The sequence below is a fragment of the Protopterus annectens genome, chromosome 5.part0, assembly GCF_019279795.1.
Source record: "Protopterus annectens isolate FY-2018-M chromosome 5.part0, PAN1.0, whole genome shotgun sequence".
NCBI lineage: Eukaryota > Metazoa > Chordata > Ceratodontiformes > Protopteridae > Protopterus > Protopterus annectens.
In genome coordinates, this window is record NC_056735.1 from 79220538 (window position 1) to 79240733 (window position 20196).

At 39.5% G+C, this 20196-nt stretch overlaps 1 protein-coding gene across 1 annotated transcript; it reads left to right on the top strand.

Annotated features, from left to right (window-relative positions):
• Positions 1–15810: 15810 nt before the first annotated feature.
• Positions 15811–16158, top strand: LOC122802122 (uncharacterized protein F53A9.9-like). The gene has a single exon (XM_044071804.1). The coding sequence runs from the start codon at positions 15811–15813 to the stop codon at positions 16156–16158; it is 348 nt and encodes a 115-aa protein (XP_043927739.1).
• Positions 16159–20196: the final 4038 nt, after the last annotated feature.

Here is a 20196-nt window from a genome sequence, read left to right on the forward strand (position 1 = left end):
GGCCATGGGAAAGATTATCATGGACCTCATTAACAAGGACTTTGGCAACCTCCAAACACTCAATCCTACACAGTTTGGCTTCATTAAGGGGAGGTCATGTCTGTTAAATTTGGTCAACTTCTTTGAGACAGTCACCAAAGCCATAGACGAGGGGAAGACGGTACACACAGCCTACCTTGACCTGGCCAAAGCCTTTGACACTGTTCCTCACTTGGGCATAATAGATAAACTTTCTCAACTAGGCATCAATCCATTACCAGATGGGTAGCAAGCTGGCTCACTGATAGAACCAACCTACTCAAAACAGGGGAAGCCACCTCAAGCAGTAGACTCATAACAAGCAGCCTACCCCAGTAGTCATTTTTATGGCTTCTGTTATCTGGGATCTACTTTTCTGAGGTGCAGGCCAAAACCAGTGGTCTACGGCTGACCAAGTTTGGAGATGAATGTAAGCTGGGTGCTGTCATCAATTCCTCTAGTGATGTGGACATCCTCCAAGAAGGTCTCACTCAGACAAATGACTGGTGCCAGAAACAAGGTCTCAAGCTGAATACCAAAAAATGCATAATCATCCCCTTTTGGTAGAGTGATCTCCCCACAAATCATCACATTAATAACAAAGTACATGTTGCGGTAACGTTGTCGTCTCACAGTAATATGCTGACCGTTTAGATTCTCAGCTAGACTGTCTTCTGAGTGGAGACATGCGTGAATGGGCGTACCTTTGTTGAAGGTTGTGCGTCAGGCCTCGCAAGCTGGTACGTAAAAATCAACTGCCAATCATTAGCGGACCGGAGTTCCGCTGTGGCAACCCCTAACTGGGAAAAGCCGAAAGACACAAAGAAACTAAGCATGCAATCAGTCGTGAGGGATTTGGGCACCCAGGCTGATAGCAACCTGACTTTTGACCACCAAGTTGCTTCCATTGTATGGAAAGCCTTCTACATGGTCCACCTCATAATTAAGGTTATCTCATACAGGGACAAGGAGGTCATAACATCCCTGTATTCTTCCCTTACAAGGCCCATTATTGAGTACAATGCCCCTTTCGGCATTTACCTTGCAAAGTGGATGCAGCAGCTGGAAAGACCACGGAGGTTCCTCATCAGGAGAATCCATGGATTCAAACATCTACCATATCCAGATAGGCTAAAAGCCCTATCCCTCTACTCACTTTCATGCAGACTCCTAAGAGGTGACCTCTGTCTGGCATACAAGGGGATCACAGACACTGCCTTGATGGGACTGCTGCATATCAGCAAGTCAAGCTCCACTAAAGTAACTCACATGTGTGGGCTCAACCTGGTCTGTGACATCAACAGGACTTTTTGGCAGGACATATTTGTGTGGCAGACTCCCCCATGTGTGGAATAGACTCCCTCTCCTTGTCAAGCAGAGTACCTTTTTACCTTTTTTTAAGTGCAACCTGGATAACTGGATGAGAAACAGAAAATGTACCCCTGGGATTCCACCCATGTCCCTGCTGGACAGGGGCATTGGGTGCTGACTTGTCTAAACATAGGCTAAACTCTTGGCTAGGCTTATAAGGGCCTCAGGGCCAATAGTCTATCAACTTACTATGATCTTATGATCCTATGATACTGAACCTACCAGCTACTGTGTAGTACTAGGCATGTTCTATGCACATACTGAAGCTGCTACTTATTGTGCAGTACTAGACATGTTCCATGCATATACTGAACCTCCCAGGTACTGTGCTGTAGTGGGCATGTTCCATGCATATACCGAACCTCTCAGTTACAGTGCAGTACTAGGCTTGTTCCATGCACATACTGAACCTCCCAAGTACTGGGAATATGCTTCCTGATAGGCTACTGCATGCTGACAGCCCCACTCATGCTACTGCACCACATTGGTCTCCATTGGGCAGTACTTGTTCAGTGGCAGACATTTTCTCACCTCTATACTTCAAGATGGCCTATCTGATGTGTGCCCTTCAGCTATATAATTTATATACTTTTACAATGAAATTAGGTTAGCAAAACAAATTAAAAATGAATAATTCCCAGAATGATAGAGCCCTCATCAGTGAAATAAACAAACAACTCAGGAACGTAATAAAATTCACCAAAGGCAAGTCTGAGTGTAAAATAGCTACCCAAGGCCTTTTTTGGTTATGTCTGTATCCTAGAACCACAATGCAGCAATTCACTGAGCTGATTGTGAATGATGTTACCTACACAAAGGCTGAAGATATAACAAACCTACTGGCTGATAAAGTCAGTTCTAACTTTACCTCTCTTCCCCCCATGTGTCCTAAAAGATATACCTGAAACTGACTTTCTTCCAGCTATCACCAAGAACAAGTCCTAAAAATGTTAGCAAAAGCTAAAAATATTGCACCGATGAGTCATGTCAATATCCCTTGATGCATTATAAATAGTGTGCAGCATGATTTAGCCACCCTTCCCCCAACAATACTGTTAAACCTCAACCTCTATGCAGGTTTTGTAACAAACAAATGGAGAACAGCTACAGTCATCCCCCTGCATATAGGATGACTTTCAACTGACCAGTTCATAAGTCTGACCAGCCTTATATGCAATTCCATGTTAAGACTTATCAAGGAAATAATTGATAAAGACATAAGGTAACTTGCAAACACTGGACCCATTCAGTTTGGCTTCATCAAGGGCAGGTCCTCCTTATTCAGCCTGGTGGACTTTTTTGAAAAGGACACCAAAGAAGGAAAATCAGTATTCACTACATACCTCACACTGGTCAAAGCTTATGACACAATCCCCCATGCAGTAGAAAAGCTAAATTAACTGGGAATAAACCCTTCTGTCACCTGCTATATTGTCCACTGGCTCACAGATATGATGAGGAGATCAAAATAGTGGAAGTTGCCTCCGCAACAAGACCAATTACCATTGAAGTCCTCCAGGGTTTAGTACTGGGAACTCGCATGTTTGGCTTCTGCTTCTCTGAAGTAAAAGCCAATACCATAGGGCTCTGGATAACGAGGTTTGCAGATAACTTCAAGTTGGGAACAGTCATTGAATCCCCAAATGACTTAGCCAGACAACTGGTGCTAAAATCTTGGACTGAAACTAAATGCAAAATATGTATCATTGTATCTTTTGGAATGTTATCTACAATGGGAAACTACTACATTGCCAGTAAACTGCTAAGAGATGAGTCAGTCATTCAGGATTTGGGAACTTATATGGACAGTGACCTAGCTTTTGACCAACATGTATCCAGTGTGTTAAGAAAGACCTCCTATATTATGCAGCATATAAACAAAGGGAGTGTGTCAAATCTAGGGATGCTATTGTTCCCCATTACTCAGCCCTTATTAAGTCCACCATTGAGTATAATGCCTCCTTTTGACATGTATAGTCCAGACACATACAAGAACTGGTACACCCACAGAGACAGCTTAATAAAAGGATACAAGGTCAAACCAATATGTCCTACATGGACTGATTAAAATCCTTGTCATTATGCTCGGCATCTTACAGACTGCTAAGAGATGAGCTGTGTCTGGCAAACGAGGCACCCTCCCAGCCTATAGTGATGGACCTGCTGAACATCAGGAAGTGAAATGCCATGAGAAGTACTCAATCTAGAAATCAAAGCCTCTTCTGTAATATCAACAGAACAGTTTGATGGGACAGGTATATTGGGCATAGAATACCACTGCAATAGAACAGACTCCTAATCCACATAAAACAAAGTTCACCCCAATCCATATTCAAGCACAACTTGGATCTATGGATTGGTAATAGAAAATTTTACCCAGGACTGCCCCATGTACTACTAGCGAACAGATGCATCTCCTAAACTCTATATCCCATACATAGGTCCCTTCAAATTATCTATAGTATGATCTCAGCTATTGTCATTAGGGGTAATATGTAATTATCAAACATGACATGGGTAAGGCCATTCTAACAAGTAATTATCAACCATGACATGGGTAAGGCCATTCTAACAAGTAATTATCAACCATGACATGGGTAAGGCCATTTCTAATGCGTAATTATCAACCATGACATGGGTAAGGCCATTTCTAATGCATAATTATCAACCATGACATGGGTAAGGCCATTCTAACATGTAATTATCAACCATGACATGGGTAAGGCCATTTCTAACGCGCAATTATCAACCATGACATGGGTAAGGCCATTTCTAATGCGTAATTATCAACCATGACATGGGTAAGGCCATTTCTAATGCATAATTATCAACCATGACATGGGTAAGGCCATTCTAACATGTAATTATCAACCATGACATGGTTAAGGCCATTTCTAACGTGTAATTATCAACCATGACATGGGTAAGGCCATTTCTAACGCGTAATTATCAACCATGACATGGGTAAGGCCATTTCTAATGCGTAATTATCAACCATGACATGGGTAAGGCCATTTCTAATGCATAATTATCAACCATGACATGGGTAAGGACATTCTAACATGTAATTATCAACCATGACATGGGTAAGGCCATTTCTAACGTGTAATTATCAACCATGACATGGGTAAAGCCATTCTAACATGTAATTATCAACCATGACATGGGTAAGGCCATTCTAACACCAAATAAGGTAGGATAATTTGAGTACCTAAAGGGAAATTGGCTAGGCTTAAAATGGCCCACAAGGACAGTTAGCCCACTACTTACCTATGAAGATATAGTTATTGTTGAGATGTTATTTATCTGTTTCATTCTCTATACTTTGTTGTTGTTGTTATTTAGTCAACTCTGACTCTTTATGACATCAAAGACTTTAACATTCCAGGCCTGTTTCTGTCAAGAACTGCTTCTTTACATTTTTGCAAAATCATATTTATTAATTAAGAAATGCTGCCTCTCCACCTTAGCCTCTGCCTCCATCTTCTTCTTTTATGGTAAGTCTTTTTAGCAGCACTATCTTCGCTAATGAAGCCTTTCTTTGCATTATGTAGCAAACATAATTAAGTTTTAGTTTGACTATTTGATCTTCTAATGAGCAGTCTGGAATTTGTCATCAAGTATTTTCTGATTTGTTCTCTGTAGTCCATGGAAATTTCAAAACGTTTGTACAACACCTCATTTCAAAAGGACTGATATTCCAATACAAAACTGTACTTTCAGTCTGTATCCATATCTTTGACTACACAGACCTTTCTTAAGCAGGTAACATCTTCGTTTTTAAAATCTAACTCAATATGTCATAGCTTTGGTTCCAAACAGCCAGTCTTTTTTAATTTTATGGCTGCAATCACTTTCTACAGAAATCATTACAGCCTTGTTGTACTTCTTGCCCAGTTTTAAACTAGAAAGTTTCTTCATATTCAGTTCTGTTACATTGTGTTCTGTATACAAGCTCCTCTATAATAAAGTAAGCCTTTCAGGCATTCCCATTTAATGAAGAACATTCCATGGGTTTGTTACCACACAGTCCAGAAAGTCAACAGGTTTGCAATAATCAGTAAAGCATTTTTTTTTCCTGGAATTCCCCTTGCTTCTCCATTATTCAGTGGATGTTGGAAATCTGATTTCTGGTGACTCTGTCACTTATAAAACCAGCTCCTACATCTGGCAGTTCGTATTCCATATCTTGCTGGAGTCTAGCTTACAGAATCTCAAACATTACCTTGCTAGCATGTGAAACGAGTACAATCGTTCAATGCCTTGGGCAGTTTTTAATATTTTGCCCTTTTCAGTACTGGAATATAAATTGACCTTTTCCTGTCTAATGACAATTATCATGCTTTCCAAATTTGTTGGCAAATTCCAAGCTGAACAGCAATATCATAATTCTTGTAAGATTTTAAGCCTGAGACAATAGCCCTTTCTAGTTTGCCCACGTGGTTCAGTCAGTGTAAGTCATTTGCCACTCCCTGTACCACTGAATCTTGCAGTCCTTTAGCTTCTACCACCAATCAAATCCCACTTATCAAGGCCTTTTATTAATAACCTTTTCTGTGATGAAAGTTAAATCAAATTCCCCTGAGCTGCTGGTTATTCCCTCTTCTTCCTGTAATATCATTTTGTTCAAGTGTAATCTTGCTACAAGTGCCCCTAATGGCCTTAAGTACCTTTATCATGTTATCATGCCACGTCTTTCCTCTTTTTATTTTTTTTTACTGAAGAATAGTTGATCTCCCTAAGCATCCCTTCTGTGGTATTCCCCCTAATCCTTTCACCCCTATATTCACTTTCTTCTTTGCAGTATCCAGTACCATGACCAGCCATTTCCACCAATACCTTATGGACTGCATACAATTGTCTAGCTGTAGTCTGGCCATTGCGTGATAAGTAACCAAACATGTTGTGTGTTACTGTGTAAATAATGTCTGTCTAGGGGTGACCAGTGCTGCAGGCATCATACACTTTTGTACTTTTTTTAATTTTCTTTTTTTTTTATTTTACACTCACTAAACAGCAAAAGTGCTGCTTGGTGAGTGTAAAAATAATGGCAGCCATTATCTGCGTTTCAGTCCAAGCTTCATAGTAGCCTAATATGCTGCCTTGAAGTGGTGGACTCATTTTCAGTTGGCATTACCTGCACATTAACACCCTGCTGGAGAACTTTCATTCTCCAATCCGAGTGGTGATGTACAGGTTGTCCATTCTCTAAAGGAACATTAACACATTCCTGCTTGTGGATTCCTCCTCCCCCACATATATATTCTAGGATTTTGTACTGGCTTTCTACCATCTTTTTGATCTAAGCATGATGGTTTTGATTTTCTGCAATATTAACAGTCAGGCCCTTTCCATGTTCTGGATTGTTTTAGCCTGAATACACCAGTAGCCCCTCCTTGGTTGCCATTATCCAGGTCAAGCATTTTCCACTTGCATAGACTAAAGTGAAGCTGGCACCTTTTGGCCCATGAGTTGCTTCTCCTTTGGCCCTTCTTATCTCTTACAATAAAAAAAAAAACTCTTCATGTCATCTTCAAAGTAATTAATCCACATTTTATATCTATATGAGGACAAAGAAAATATACTGTATTTTAAATGTATTTCAGTGAAATTAATCCTTCTTTGACCATTTTCCCAATAACCCTGGTCACACAGGCAAGGGTAAATATAATGCATATTATTAATTTAAAGCAGTTGACTGTTCTCTCAGTTTTAAGGTTCCCACTTGTTTCCTTTCTTTATGGGAACAGCTACTTGATTTGAATCCACCCACAGTCAACGTCTCTGTAAGAACCTGCTGAATAGTTCTGAGGTACCAATTCTAGCAGTTAACACAGAGAAATAATGCAATGAGCTGTTACTGAGCTACCTTCCATAATCTAGTATTTGATTTCATCGGTTTCTATTTGCTTGTTTTAATGTCTTTGAGCAAATCACTTCACCAGATCATGCTCCTGAGTTGCCCATGAAAAGAGAAGCTTGTGTCTGGTGACCTTATCTGGTTAAATAAATAAAAATAATTCTGACAGATGTCATTCCAAATCCATAGCAACCTTTTGAGGGATAGTTGGCGGAATTCTTTCTGATAACCGTATCTTTTCCCTAAGTATGATTTCTACATCTGTCAATGATATTTCCTCATGTCCATTGGCCCTATATCGCTAGTGGTTCTTCCTTAACCTATTGCTACCCTCCTGCTTCACTAGCGAACACAGAGTGACTTTCCTGAAAGTTAACCCAGCTGATATTAACAGATTTTAACAATATCTTCTCTGTCTTATTGCTAAGAGCAATGTCCATTCTACAAAAAGCAGATGAGAGACCTTCCCAAATCCATGACCACTGAACCTATTTTCAGTGGTGTATTATCAATGCAGTAATTTGTAAGGGTGGCGATCTTTCCAAAAGAAACTATTACAGACTGCTGGGCATTAAGTTTAGACCATGATTCTGGAAACCGTTATTATTCAGTGTCAGGCCTTCATAGATCCAATCCTTCAGCACTACGGATGTCACCAACATAAGCAGGCAAATCTTCCCGAAACAGTTTTATTGCAGCAATAAAGGCTCTTCACAGTGCATTAATGATAGCAGCATCCACAATACGTTTTTGTCACTTACTTCATCAGATAATGACAAAACACCAACAGCCTTATATACTGTCACCTAATTCAAACCAACCAATAAAAAACATCATATATGTGAAAATACTATGTTCTAAAATTTTATCTAAATAAATATATCATTGTTTAATATATACATCATAAATAACTCTATAACTATCTATACTTCAAAAGTGAAATAAATTCATAAAACTTAATCATACACTATTATAAATACATAAATAAAATATTTTATTACTTTTAAATCGCTCCCTCTAGTGGTAATATAAATAACTAATTTAAAAGACTGAATGAACTAAGAAATAAAATACTATTATTGTTGCTTAATATAAATAAAATCATGTACATAATGGTTTCTTGTATATTTATGTGTTTTTGTTACAACTTAGCTGCCCTTAATTTAAGAACTGGGGCTGGGGAAACTGCATCATTTAAACCAGGGAATCTACTGGTCTCTAAGTAAATTTGCCACTTTAATTCTCTGTACTCAATCTTGGTTTCCCACATACCACCCCTCACATCTTTAGGAATCTCTTCAAGTATAAAAAACTTATAGTTCACCCTGTCGCATTGTATACTGTGTCTATATAAAGCATTATTAATAGTCTGTGTACGTATAGCATTAATGTGACATTAGTAGGACCTTAATTGATTTAAAAATGTATTTGAGGAAAATTAATTTTCAGTTAGTATTTGAAGGGAAAGGCACAGGAACCAATAAAGGTACCAAATTACAAAGGGCAAGTGTCTTTAACCTACCACTACACCCCCAGTTAAGAAACTTGGAAATTAATATTGAGTATGAGTTAAGGAACTGTTTGAATAAGCACAGATTTCCTCCAAATTTAACACACACTGAGAAAGATATTTTACAAGAGTTAAAAGAAAACAAAAAAGTGAGAGTTATGAGGCCAGACAAGGGGGGGGGGGGTAGTTATCATGAATAACATTATGTACGAGGCTAAGATGTTAGAAAATTTGCAAGATGATATGAAATACAGAGAGGTATCCAACAGTCATATTAATATAGCCTATAAAAAGATATATACAACATTAAATAATTTATTGCTAGAAGGTTTCATTGATAAAAAATTATTTGAATTTTTATATAATCCTCAGCCAAGAGTTCCATCCATTTTCGGAATACCGAAAATTCATAAGGATATTCATGATCCACTTCTCAGACCTATAGTAGTAGCTGAAGGTTCAGCTACTACTTTTTTTAGCAAAATATTTAGATACAAAATTAAAAGGTCTGGTCATGGAAAATGAAATTATCTTGAAAGATTCTTGGGATTTTTTGAGAAACATTACTCTAGAAATATACAATGAAGATGTAATGTTTGTTACTATTGATATAGTAGATTTGTTTGGATCTATTCCTCACAATATAGGAATAGAATGGATGGAGGAATATTCGAGAGAAGTAGCATGTTTGAGTAATGATGAAACACACATTTGTTCTACAGTTATGGAATTAATACTAGAGAACAATTTTATTTTTTTTCAAGGAGAATTTTATCAACAGGTTAGTGGTGTGGCCATGGGTGCTAGGTGCGCCACTATGTATGCAAATGTGGTGCTACTAATGTGGGAAAAGAAATATATTTTAAACAGTAAATATAGAGAATGCTGGATGTTGTACAAATGCTTTTTACATGATATTGTTATTTTTTGGAAAGGAACATTCCAGTTATTTTTGGAATTTTACCAATACATAACCGAGTCCACTGAATTTCTGAGATTTACATACAACATAGGACATAAGGAAATAAATTATTTAGATGTCACCATATATAAAAAAGAGAATAAATACAATTCAAAAGTGTTTAGAAAGCAGAAAAGGGTATAATCAAGGGCCAGTTTGTAACAATAAGCAGAATGACTTCAAACGAGGAAGAATTTATGAAGGAATGTAACAACTTAAGTAATATGTTTACTGAGAGAGGTTATCCGGGCCCTTTGATTATTCAAATTAAAAATGAAGTTATACAAGAAAGAACAAATAGATTGGCACCCATTTTAGGTGTTAAAGAATTAAATATAGGGGACACACACAACAACAAAAAAGAAAGTGATGACGCAGAAGATACATTTAGTTCAGCATTTATTACTGATTATAGTGGTGACTCTAAAATTATTTGTGAAGTCATTGAACAGGAATGGTCTAAGTTTAGCAAACTGACAGATTTAAAGTTGAATTTTGACATACCCTTTAAGTGTGTCTATAGGAGAGGGTTTAATATAAAAGCCATCTTGGAAAGTCAACATAAAAATAAGAAAACTACAAAAAAATGTAGACTGGGGACTTTTAAATGTGGTAGATGCACCCAGTGTCCCTATATATATATATATATAATAAAGAGTCTACTAGTTTAACCTCTAGGAACAAGATTATTACAGCGAAACTATACAGTAATTGTGAAAGCATGGGTGTAATATATTTAGCTTTGTGTACGTGTCAAGCGTTTTACATAGGTAAAACAGAGAGAAAATTAAAAAGGAGAATATATGAACATTTAAATGCTATACGTACACAGAATATTAATAATGCTTTATATAAACACAGTATACAATGCATCAGGGTGAACTGTAAGTTTTTTTATACTTGAAGAGATTCCTAAAGATGTGAGGGGTGGTATGTGGGAAACCAAGATTGAGTACAGGGAATTATACTGGCAAATTTACTTAGAGGCCAGTAGATTCCCTGTTTTAAATGATGCAGTTTCCCCAGCCCCAGTTCTTAAATTAAGGGCAGCTAGGCTGTAACAACAACACATAAATATACAAGAAACCATTATGTACATGATTTTATTTATATTAAGCAACAATAATAGTATTTTATTTCTTAGTTCATTCAGTCTTTTAAATTAGTTATTTATATTACCACTAGAGGGAGCGATTTTAAAGTAATAAAATATTTTATTTGTGTATTTATAATAGTGTATGATTAAGTTTTATGAATTTATTTCACTTTTGAAGTATAGATAGATTGTTATAGAGTTATTTATGATGTATATATTAAACAATGATATGGTATATTTATTTAGATAAAATTTTAGAACATAGTATTTTAACATATGTGATGGTTTTTATTGGTTGGTTTGAATTAGGTGAGGGTATATAAGGCTGTTGGTGTTTTGTCATTATCTGATGAAGTAAGTGACGAAAACATATTGTGGATGCTGCTATCATTAATGCACTTTGGAGAGCCTTTATTGCTGCAATAAAACTGTTTCGGGAAGATTTGCCTGCTTCTGCTTACTTGGTGACATTTGTAATGCTGAAGGATTGGGTTTCTGGTTTTGCACGGCACTTTATCTTCTTTTTTTTGTGTTTATAGGCCTTCATAGATGGTATGTGTGTCTTGCAGGGCTAAAATGACTGCACCTTATTTACAATCATTTGCAAACTTGGTCATCCAAAGGTCTTTGACACTGGCCTAGAGTTCAGAGAAGTTGATCCAAAAAAGAAGCAGACCCAGCACTGAGCCCAAATGTACTCCACTAGTGACTGTCCTTTTGTGGAGGTGGACTCCCCTATTATGATGTGCTGTGTCTTATTTGTGAAACAGCTGTCTATCCACTGGGTGACACAGGGGTTTATATATAATGTTGTAAGCTTATCTATAATGTCTGAGTGGGCTATTGTATTACCTTGTCCAGGTCAAGGTAGAGAGTATGCACCATTTTGCTCTCATCCATTGGTTTGGTGTGACCTTCTGGAAGAAGTGCACTGAGCTGAGTAGGTTTGACTTGCCCTAGACAAAACCAAAGTGAATTGGATCCAGAGTCTGAAGTTTTCCTATGCTGTCATTTATGAATACCCATAAAGGAGGCTAGTTAGGCATGTGGGCATATAGTTTCCTGGATTCATGGATGGCCTACCATTGTGCAGAGGGATAACAGTTGCAGCCCTCCACTCATTTGGTATGAAGCCTGTTTGGAGGCTATGGTTAAATAGTGATTTTAGTGGCCCTCATAAGTCATACTTCATGCTATTAAGGAGGCATCATGAGATATTATCAGGTACCACTCATGCTGTGTTTTTGGTCTTAAATAGGTTCATAGGTGTGTACTAAGCTAATGGCCCTGGAGCCTTTACAAACCTAGTCCACAGAATTGCTCTGGCATCATGCCACCTGACATTAGTTAGTTTCCATAGCCTCTATCGAGTAGAGCCACTGGAGTGATCCCAATGGAGAACTTTCTATTGCCCATCCACTCGTCAAGGTTTCTCTTGAAGAGGGCCAGTGAGGTGCTCTGCTTGACATGTATTGGAAGTCTATTCCAGAGCATGGGCAGTCTCTAGGTCATCAAACTGTCCCTCCAGCATGTTCTGTTGATCATGGTAATGAGGTTGAGGTCTCTGGAGCATGTGGTGTGGAGGGATTGGGATTTCTTTAAATGTAGCATTTCCAACAGAGCTGGGTCAGACATGACTTTCATAGGTTCATAGGTTCATACTAGGCTATTTGCCCTAGGGCATTTATAAGCCTAGCCAGAATGTGTTTGGCTTTCACCACCCATTTTAAATTTATTTTGCTATGCCCTTTTTTGAGGTTAGTATACTGTGCCTCTGTCTAACAGTGACACAGAAGTGATACCCGGGGTAAACCTACGATCTCCCATCCACTCATCAAGATTCTCTTGAAGGGAGTCAATGAGGAACTCTGCCTAACTTGGACTGAGATTTTATTCCAGAGTGAAGGGAGACTCTGGGTTATGAATCTGTCCCTCCAGCATGTCCTATTTATTTCTGTGCTGAGGTACAAGTCTCTGAGCACGTAGCTCGATGGGATTTGGATTTTCTGAGGTGCAGCATGTCCATTAATTCCGGGTTGGACATGGCTTTATACGTCAGGCACAGATCACCTCTGAACAGGCAGTATGCCATTGAGTAGAGCTGGAGTTTCTTTAATCGGGCAGCATATGGCATCTGTTTGAGCCCTTTGATCCTCTTGGTGAGGTACTTTTGGGGTCTTTCCAGTTGCTGCAGGTGTCTGGTAAGGTACATCCCAAAAGGGGCATTGTACTCAATTATGGGCCTGATGAGGGATGAGTAAAGAGGCACAATGACCTCCCCTGATCTAGATGTGAATCCCTTCATGATTAGGTGGGCTATATAAAATGTTTTTCTAACCACTTTGGCCACGTGGTTGTCAAATGAGAGATTGCTATCAACTTGGGTCCCCAGGTCCCTAATTACTTCTTCTGTACTTAATGGATTACCGCTTATGTGGTATTGTAGGTCAAGCACAGATCGCCTCTCAGTAGACAGTATGAGATGAAGAAAAGCTGGAGTTTTTTATGTCTGCCAGTGTAGGATATGTGTTTAAGACCTAGAATCCTCTTTGTGCGGTATTTTTGTGGCCTCTCCAGCTGTTGCAGGTGTCTAATGACGTACATGCCAAATTGGGCATTATACTCGATGATTGGTCTAATGAGGGAAGAGTAGAGAGAGATGATGACCTCTTTCTTCCTGGATGCAAAAGCCTTGGTAATGAGATGTGTCACACAGAAGGCATAAAAGGGTTTTCTGACCACAGTGGCAATGTGGTGGTTGAAGGAGAGGTTGCTGTCAATCTGTGTCCCCAGATCTATCTGTTAAATAAATAGTTCTTTGAGGACTTGTACTCTAGTTATAGTCGAGGGAGTAATGGTTAGGGTATTTCCTGAGTGCTGTCTGGGGATAAGAGTTGCATAAAATTGGAGAAGAATTTGTCAGCCAATAGATTTGCTATATCCTTTGTCTCACTATAGGCAGATCCATTTAGAATTAGTTTGACAAAGTGTTGCATATTGCCTTTGAGATTACAGATATAGCTGAAAATGTCTTCTGACTGTCCTTAGCCCAGAAAGCTACTTGTACTGCAAAATTAGCCAGCCATAATTAGTTCCCTGAGTTGCTTATTTAGTTTGAAGAAATAGTTTTTACCTTGCTGGATATCACACTTCCTGTTTTTGGACATGATTTTCTTTCTTCTGTTGTGCAATCTATTAATTGTGGGGTTCGACGAGGGTTGCTTGTTTTTGAGTTTGTCTTGTGCTTATTTTGGGTGATATCACTGCCTCTATGGAAGCATAAACTGGAACAGAAAATACAGAAAGGTGCATTATCTGTTAAATCAGCTTCAGTATAGACACTAAAAAGATATTTGAATTACTATCTTAGCTTCTCTTCTTGTTTAAAATCACCAGCATAGAGTCAAACATTGCTTGCTGTTGTTCCAGGTTTTGAGTCTTATCAGAAAACAAGACCAAAGCCATACTATGTGCAGTTATGTGACTTAAGGAACAATATAACCGATGGAAAAAACAAGTGAAGTATGAAGACCAGCTAATTACCTACATCTGACATAGAACAAAATCTCTAGGCAAATCAGTTTACTCAAAACAGAAAATAAAAATACATTAAGAGGAACAAGTATTACAGAAAGCAGCACTGTCAGTTTGGCAGCTTCAGTTCAGATACAAAAAGAGGAGTTAAACTGATTTCCTTGCTTCCTTTATTGTTTTAAATCACCAGCAAAAAATCAAACACTTTTGCAGTTACTATGCATTTTATAAAGATAAAGCGGATAGGAAAGCAAAGTGCCATGCGTACGTGTCAGTATTCATTGCAAACTTGACAAGGAAACAAGCTGCTGGTTGCTTTCAGTCACCATCACATGTACTTATGTGCAATGAATGGACAAAGGAGATACTAAACAACATCTAGGACAGAGTGCGTAGAACCTAGAGAATACCATGAAAATGACGAATGGCATATTTTGTTTTTTATTGTTTTAAAACCAAATGAAAAAAAGAAAAAAATGGCATATGAGATTGTGCAACAGTAACAGTGGTTTAATTACTGTAGTCAGGAAGTCTATAAAAGAAAAAAGGACCCAAGCTGGAGACTAAAGTAAAGGAAGAGAGCACAGAGTATTAGGAAATGCTGGCTATAATGAGAAAGAGCACAGTGTATCAGGAAATGCTGGCTATAATGAGAGAGAGCACAGTGTATCAGGAAATGCTGGCTATAATGAGAGAGAGCACAGTGTATCAGGAAATGATGGCTATAATGAGAGAGAGCACAGTGTATCAGGAAATGCTGGCTATAATGAGAGAGAGCACAGTGTATCAGGAAATGCTGGCTATAATGAGAGAGAGCACAGTGTATCAGGAAATGCTGGCTATAATGAGAGAGAGCACAGTGTATCAGGAAATGCTGGCTATAATGAGAGAGAGCACAGTGTATCAGGAAATGCTGGCTATAATGAGAGAGCACAGTGTATCAGGAAATGCTGGCTATAATGAGAGAGAGCACAGTGTATCAGGAAATGCTGGCTATAATGAGAGAGAGCACAGTGTATCAGGAAATGCTGGCTATAATGAGAGAGAGCACAGTGTATCAGGAAATGCTGGCTATAATGAGAGAGCACAGTGTATCAGGAAATGCTGGCTATAATGAGAGAGAGCACAGTGTATCAGGAAATGCTGGCTATAATGAGAGAGAGCACAGTGTATCAGGAAATGCTGGCTATAATGAGAGAGAGCACAGTGTATCAGGAAATGCTGGCTATAATGAGAGAGAGCACAGTGTATCAGGAAATGCTGGCTATAATGAGAGAGAGCACAGTGTATCAGGAAATGCTGGCTATAATGAGAGAGAGCACAGTGTATCAGGAAATGCTGGCTATAATGAGAGAGCACAGTGTATCAGGAAATGCTGGCTATAATGAGAGAGAGCACAGTGTATCAGGAAATGCTGGCTATAATGAGAGAGCACAGTGTATCAGGAAATGCTGGCTATAATGAGAGAGCACAGTGTATCAGGAAATGCTGGCTATAATGAGAGAGAGCACAGTGTATCAGGAAATGCTGGCTATAATGAGAGAGAGCACAGTGTATCAGGAAATGCTGGCTATAATGAGAGAGAGCACAGTGTATCAGGAAATGCTGGCTATAATGAGAGAGAGCACAGTGTATCAGGAAATGCTGGCTATAATGAGAGAGAGCACAGTGTATCAGGAAATGCTGGCTATAATGAGAGAGAGCACAGTGTATCAGGAAATGCTGGCTATAATGAGAGAGAGCACAGTGTATCAGGAAATGCTGGCTATAATGAGAGAGCACAGTGTATCAGGAAATGCTGGCTATAATGAGAGAGAGCACAGTGTATTAGGAAATGCTGGCTATAATGAGAGAGCACAGTGTATCAGGAAATGCTGGCTATAATGAGAGAGAGCACAGTGTATCAGGAAATGCTGGCTATAATGAGAGAGCACAGTGTATCAGGAAATGCTGGCTATAATGAGAGAGCACAGTGTATCAGGAAATGCTGGCTATAATGAGAGAGAGCACAGTGTATCAGGAAATGCTGGCTATAATGAGAGAGAGCACAGTGTATCAGGAAATGCTGGCTATAATGAGAGAGAGCACAGTGTATCAGGAAATGCTGGCTATAATGAGAGAGAGCACAGTGTATCAGGAAATGCTGGCTATAATGAGAGAGAGCACAGTGTATCAGGAAATGCTGGCTATAATGAGAGAGAGCACAGTGTATCAGGAAATGCTGGCTATAATGAGAGAGCACAGTGTATCAGGAAATGCTGGCTATAATGAGAGAGAGCACAGTGTATCAGGAAATGCTGGCTATAATGAGAGAGAGCACAGTGTATCAGGAAATGCTGGCTATAATGAGAGAGAGCACAGTGTATCAGGAAATGCTGGCTATAATGAGAGAGAGCACAGTGTATCAGGAAATGCTGGCTATAATGAGAGAGCACAGTGTATCAGGAAATGCTGGCTATAATGAGAGAGAGCACAGTGTATCAGGAAATGCTGGCTATAATGAGAGAGAGCACAGTGTATCAGGAAATGCTGGCTATAATGAGAGAGCACAGTGTATCAGGAAATGCTGGCTATAATGAGAGAGAGCACAGTGTATCAGGAAATGCTGGCTATAATGAGAGAGCACAGTGTATCAGGAAATGCTGGCTATAATGAGAGAGAGCACAGTGTATCAGGAAATGCTGGCTATAATGAGAGAGAGCACAGTGTATCAGGAAATGCTGGCTATAATGAGAGAGCACAGTGTATCAGGAAATGCTGGCTATAATGAGAGAGAGCACAGTGTATCAGGAAATGCTGGCTATAATGAGAGAGCACAGTGTATCAGGAAATGCTGGCTATAATGAGAGAGAGCACAGTGTATCAGGAAATGCTGGCTATAATGAGAGAGAGCACAGTGTATCAGGAAATGCTGGCTATAATGAGAGAGAGCACAGTGTATCAGGAAATGCTGGCTATAATGAGAGAGAGCACAGTGTATCAGGAAATGCTGGCTATAATGAGAGAGCACAGTGTATCAGGAAATGCTGGCTATAATGAGAGAGAGCACAGTGTATCAGGAAATGCTGGCTATAATGAGAGAGAGCACAGTGTATCAGGAAATGCTGGCTATAATGAGAGAGCACAGTGTATCAGGAAATGCTGGCTATAATGAGAGAGAGCACAGTGTATCAGGAAATGCTGGCTATAATGAGAGAGAGCACAGTGTATCAGGAAATGCTGGCTATAATGAGAGAGAGCACAGTGTATCAGGAAATGCTGGCTATAATGAGAGAGCACAGTGTATAAGGAAATGCTGGCTGTAATGAGAGAGCACAGTGTATCAGGAAATGCTGGCTATAATGAGAGAGAGCACAGTGTATCAGGAAATGCTGGCTATAATGAGAGAGAGCACAGTGTATCAGGAAATGCTGGCTATAATGAGAGAGCACAGTGTATCAGGAAATGCTGGCTATAATGAGAGAGCACAGTGTATCAGGAAATGCTGGCTATAATGAGAGAGAGCACAGTGTATCAGGAAATGCTGGCTATAATGAGAGAGAGCACAGTGTATCAGGAAATGCTGGCTATAATGAGAGAGAGCACAGTGTATCAGGAAATGCTGGCTATAATGAGAGAGCACAGTGTATCAGGAAATGCTGGCTATAATGAGAGAGAGCACAGTGTATCAGGAAATGCTGGCTATAATGAGAGAGAGCACAGTGTATCAGGAAATGCTGGCTATAATGAGAGAGCACAGTGTATCAGGAAATGCTGGCTATAATGAGAGAGAGCACAGTGTATCAGGAAATGCTGGCTATAATGAGAGAGAGCACAGTGTATCAGGAAATGCTGGCTATAATGAGAGAGAGCACAGTGTATCAGGAAATGCTGGCTATAATGAGAGAGCACAGTGTATCAGGAAATGCTGGCTATAATGAGAGAGCACAGTGTATCAGGAAATGCTGGTATAATGAGAGAGCACAGTGTATCAGGAAATGCTGGCTATAATGAGAGAGAGCACAGTGTATCAGGAAATGCTGGCTATAATGAGAGAGAGCACAGTGTATCAGGAAATGCTGGCTATAATGAGAGAGAGCACAGTGTATCAGGAAATGCTGGCTATAATGAGAGAGAGCACAGTGTATCAGGAAATGCTGGCTATAATGAGAGAGCACAGTGTATCAGGAAATGCTGGCTATAATGAGAGAGAGCACAGTGTATCAGGAAATGCTGGCTATAATGAGAGAGCACAGTGTATCAGGAAATGCTGGCTATAATGAGAGAGAGCACAGTGTATCAGGAAATGCTGGCTATAATGAGAGAGCACAGTGTATCAGGAAATGCTGGCTATAATGAGAGAGAGCACAGTGTATCAGGAAATGCTGGCTATAATGAGAGAGAGCACAGTGTATCAGGAAATGCTGGCTATAATGAGAGAGAGCACAGTGTATCAGGAAATGCTGGCTATAATGAGAGAGCACAGTGTATCAGGAAATGCTGGCTATAATGAGAGAGAGTACAGAACAGTGAAATGCTGGCTATAATGAGAGAGAGCACAGTGTATCAGGAAATGCTGGCTATAATGAGAGAGAGCACAGTGTATCAGGAAATGCTGGCTATAATGAGAGAGAGCACAGTGTATCAGGAAATGCTGGCTATAATGAGAGAGAGCACAGTGTATCAGGAAATGCTGGCTATAATGAGAGAGAGCACAGTGTATCAGGAAATGCTGGCTATAATGAGAGAGAGCACAGTGTATCAGGAAATGCTGGCTATAATGAGAGAGAGCACAGTGTATCAGGAAATGCTGGTATAATGAGAGAGCACAGTGTATCTGGAAATGCTGGTATAATGAGAGAGAACACAGTGTATCAGGAAATGCTGGCTATAATGAGAGAGAGCACAGTGTATCAGGAAATGCTGGCTATAATGAGAGAGAGCACAGTGTATCAGGAAATGCTGGCTATAATGAGAGAGCACAGTGTATCAGGAAATGCTGGCTATAATGAGAGAGCACAGTGTATCAGGAAATGCTGGCTATAATGAGAGAGAGCACAGTGTATCAGGAAATGCTGGCTATAATGAGAGAGAGCACAGTGTATCAGGAAATGCTGGCTATAATGAGAGAGCACAGTGTATCAGGAAATGCTGGCTATAATGAGAGAGAGCACAGTGTATCAGGAAATGCTGGCTATAATGAGAGAGAGCACAGTGTATCAGGAAATGCTGGCTATAATGAGAGAACACAGTGTATAAGGAAATGCTGGCTATATTGAGAGAGCATAGTGTATCAGGAAATGCTGGCTATAATGAGAGAGAGCACAGTGTATCAGGAAATGCTGGCTATAATGAGAGAGCACAGTGTATCAGGAAATGCTGGCTATAATGAGAGAGAGCACAGTGTATCAGGAAATGCTGGCTATAATGAGAGAGCACAGTGTATCAGGAAATGCTGGCTATAATGAGAGAGAGCACAGTGTATCAGGAAATGCTGGCTATAATGAGAGAGAGCACAGTGTATCAGGAAATGCTGGCTATAATGAGAGAGAGCACAGTGTATCAGGAAATGCTGGCTATAATGAGAGAGAGCACAGTGTATCAGGAAATGCTGGCTATAATGAGAGAGAGCACAGTGTATCAGGAAATGCTGGCTATAATGAGAGAGAGCACAGTGTATCAGGAAATGCTGGCTATAATGAGAGAGAGCACAGTGTATCAGGAAATGCTGGCTATAATGAGAGAGAGCACAGTGTATCAGGAAATGCTGGCTATAATGAGAGAGCACAGTGTATCAGGAAATGCTGGCTATAATGAGAGAGCACAGTGTATCAGGAAATGCTGGCTATAATGAGAGAGAGCACAGT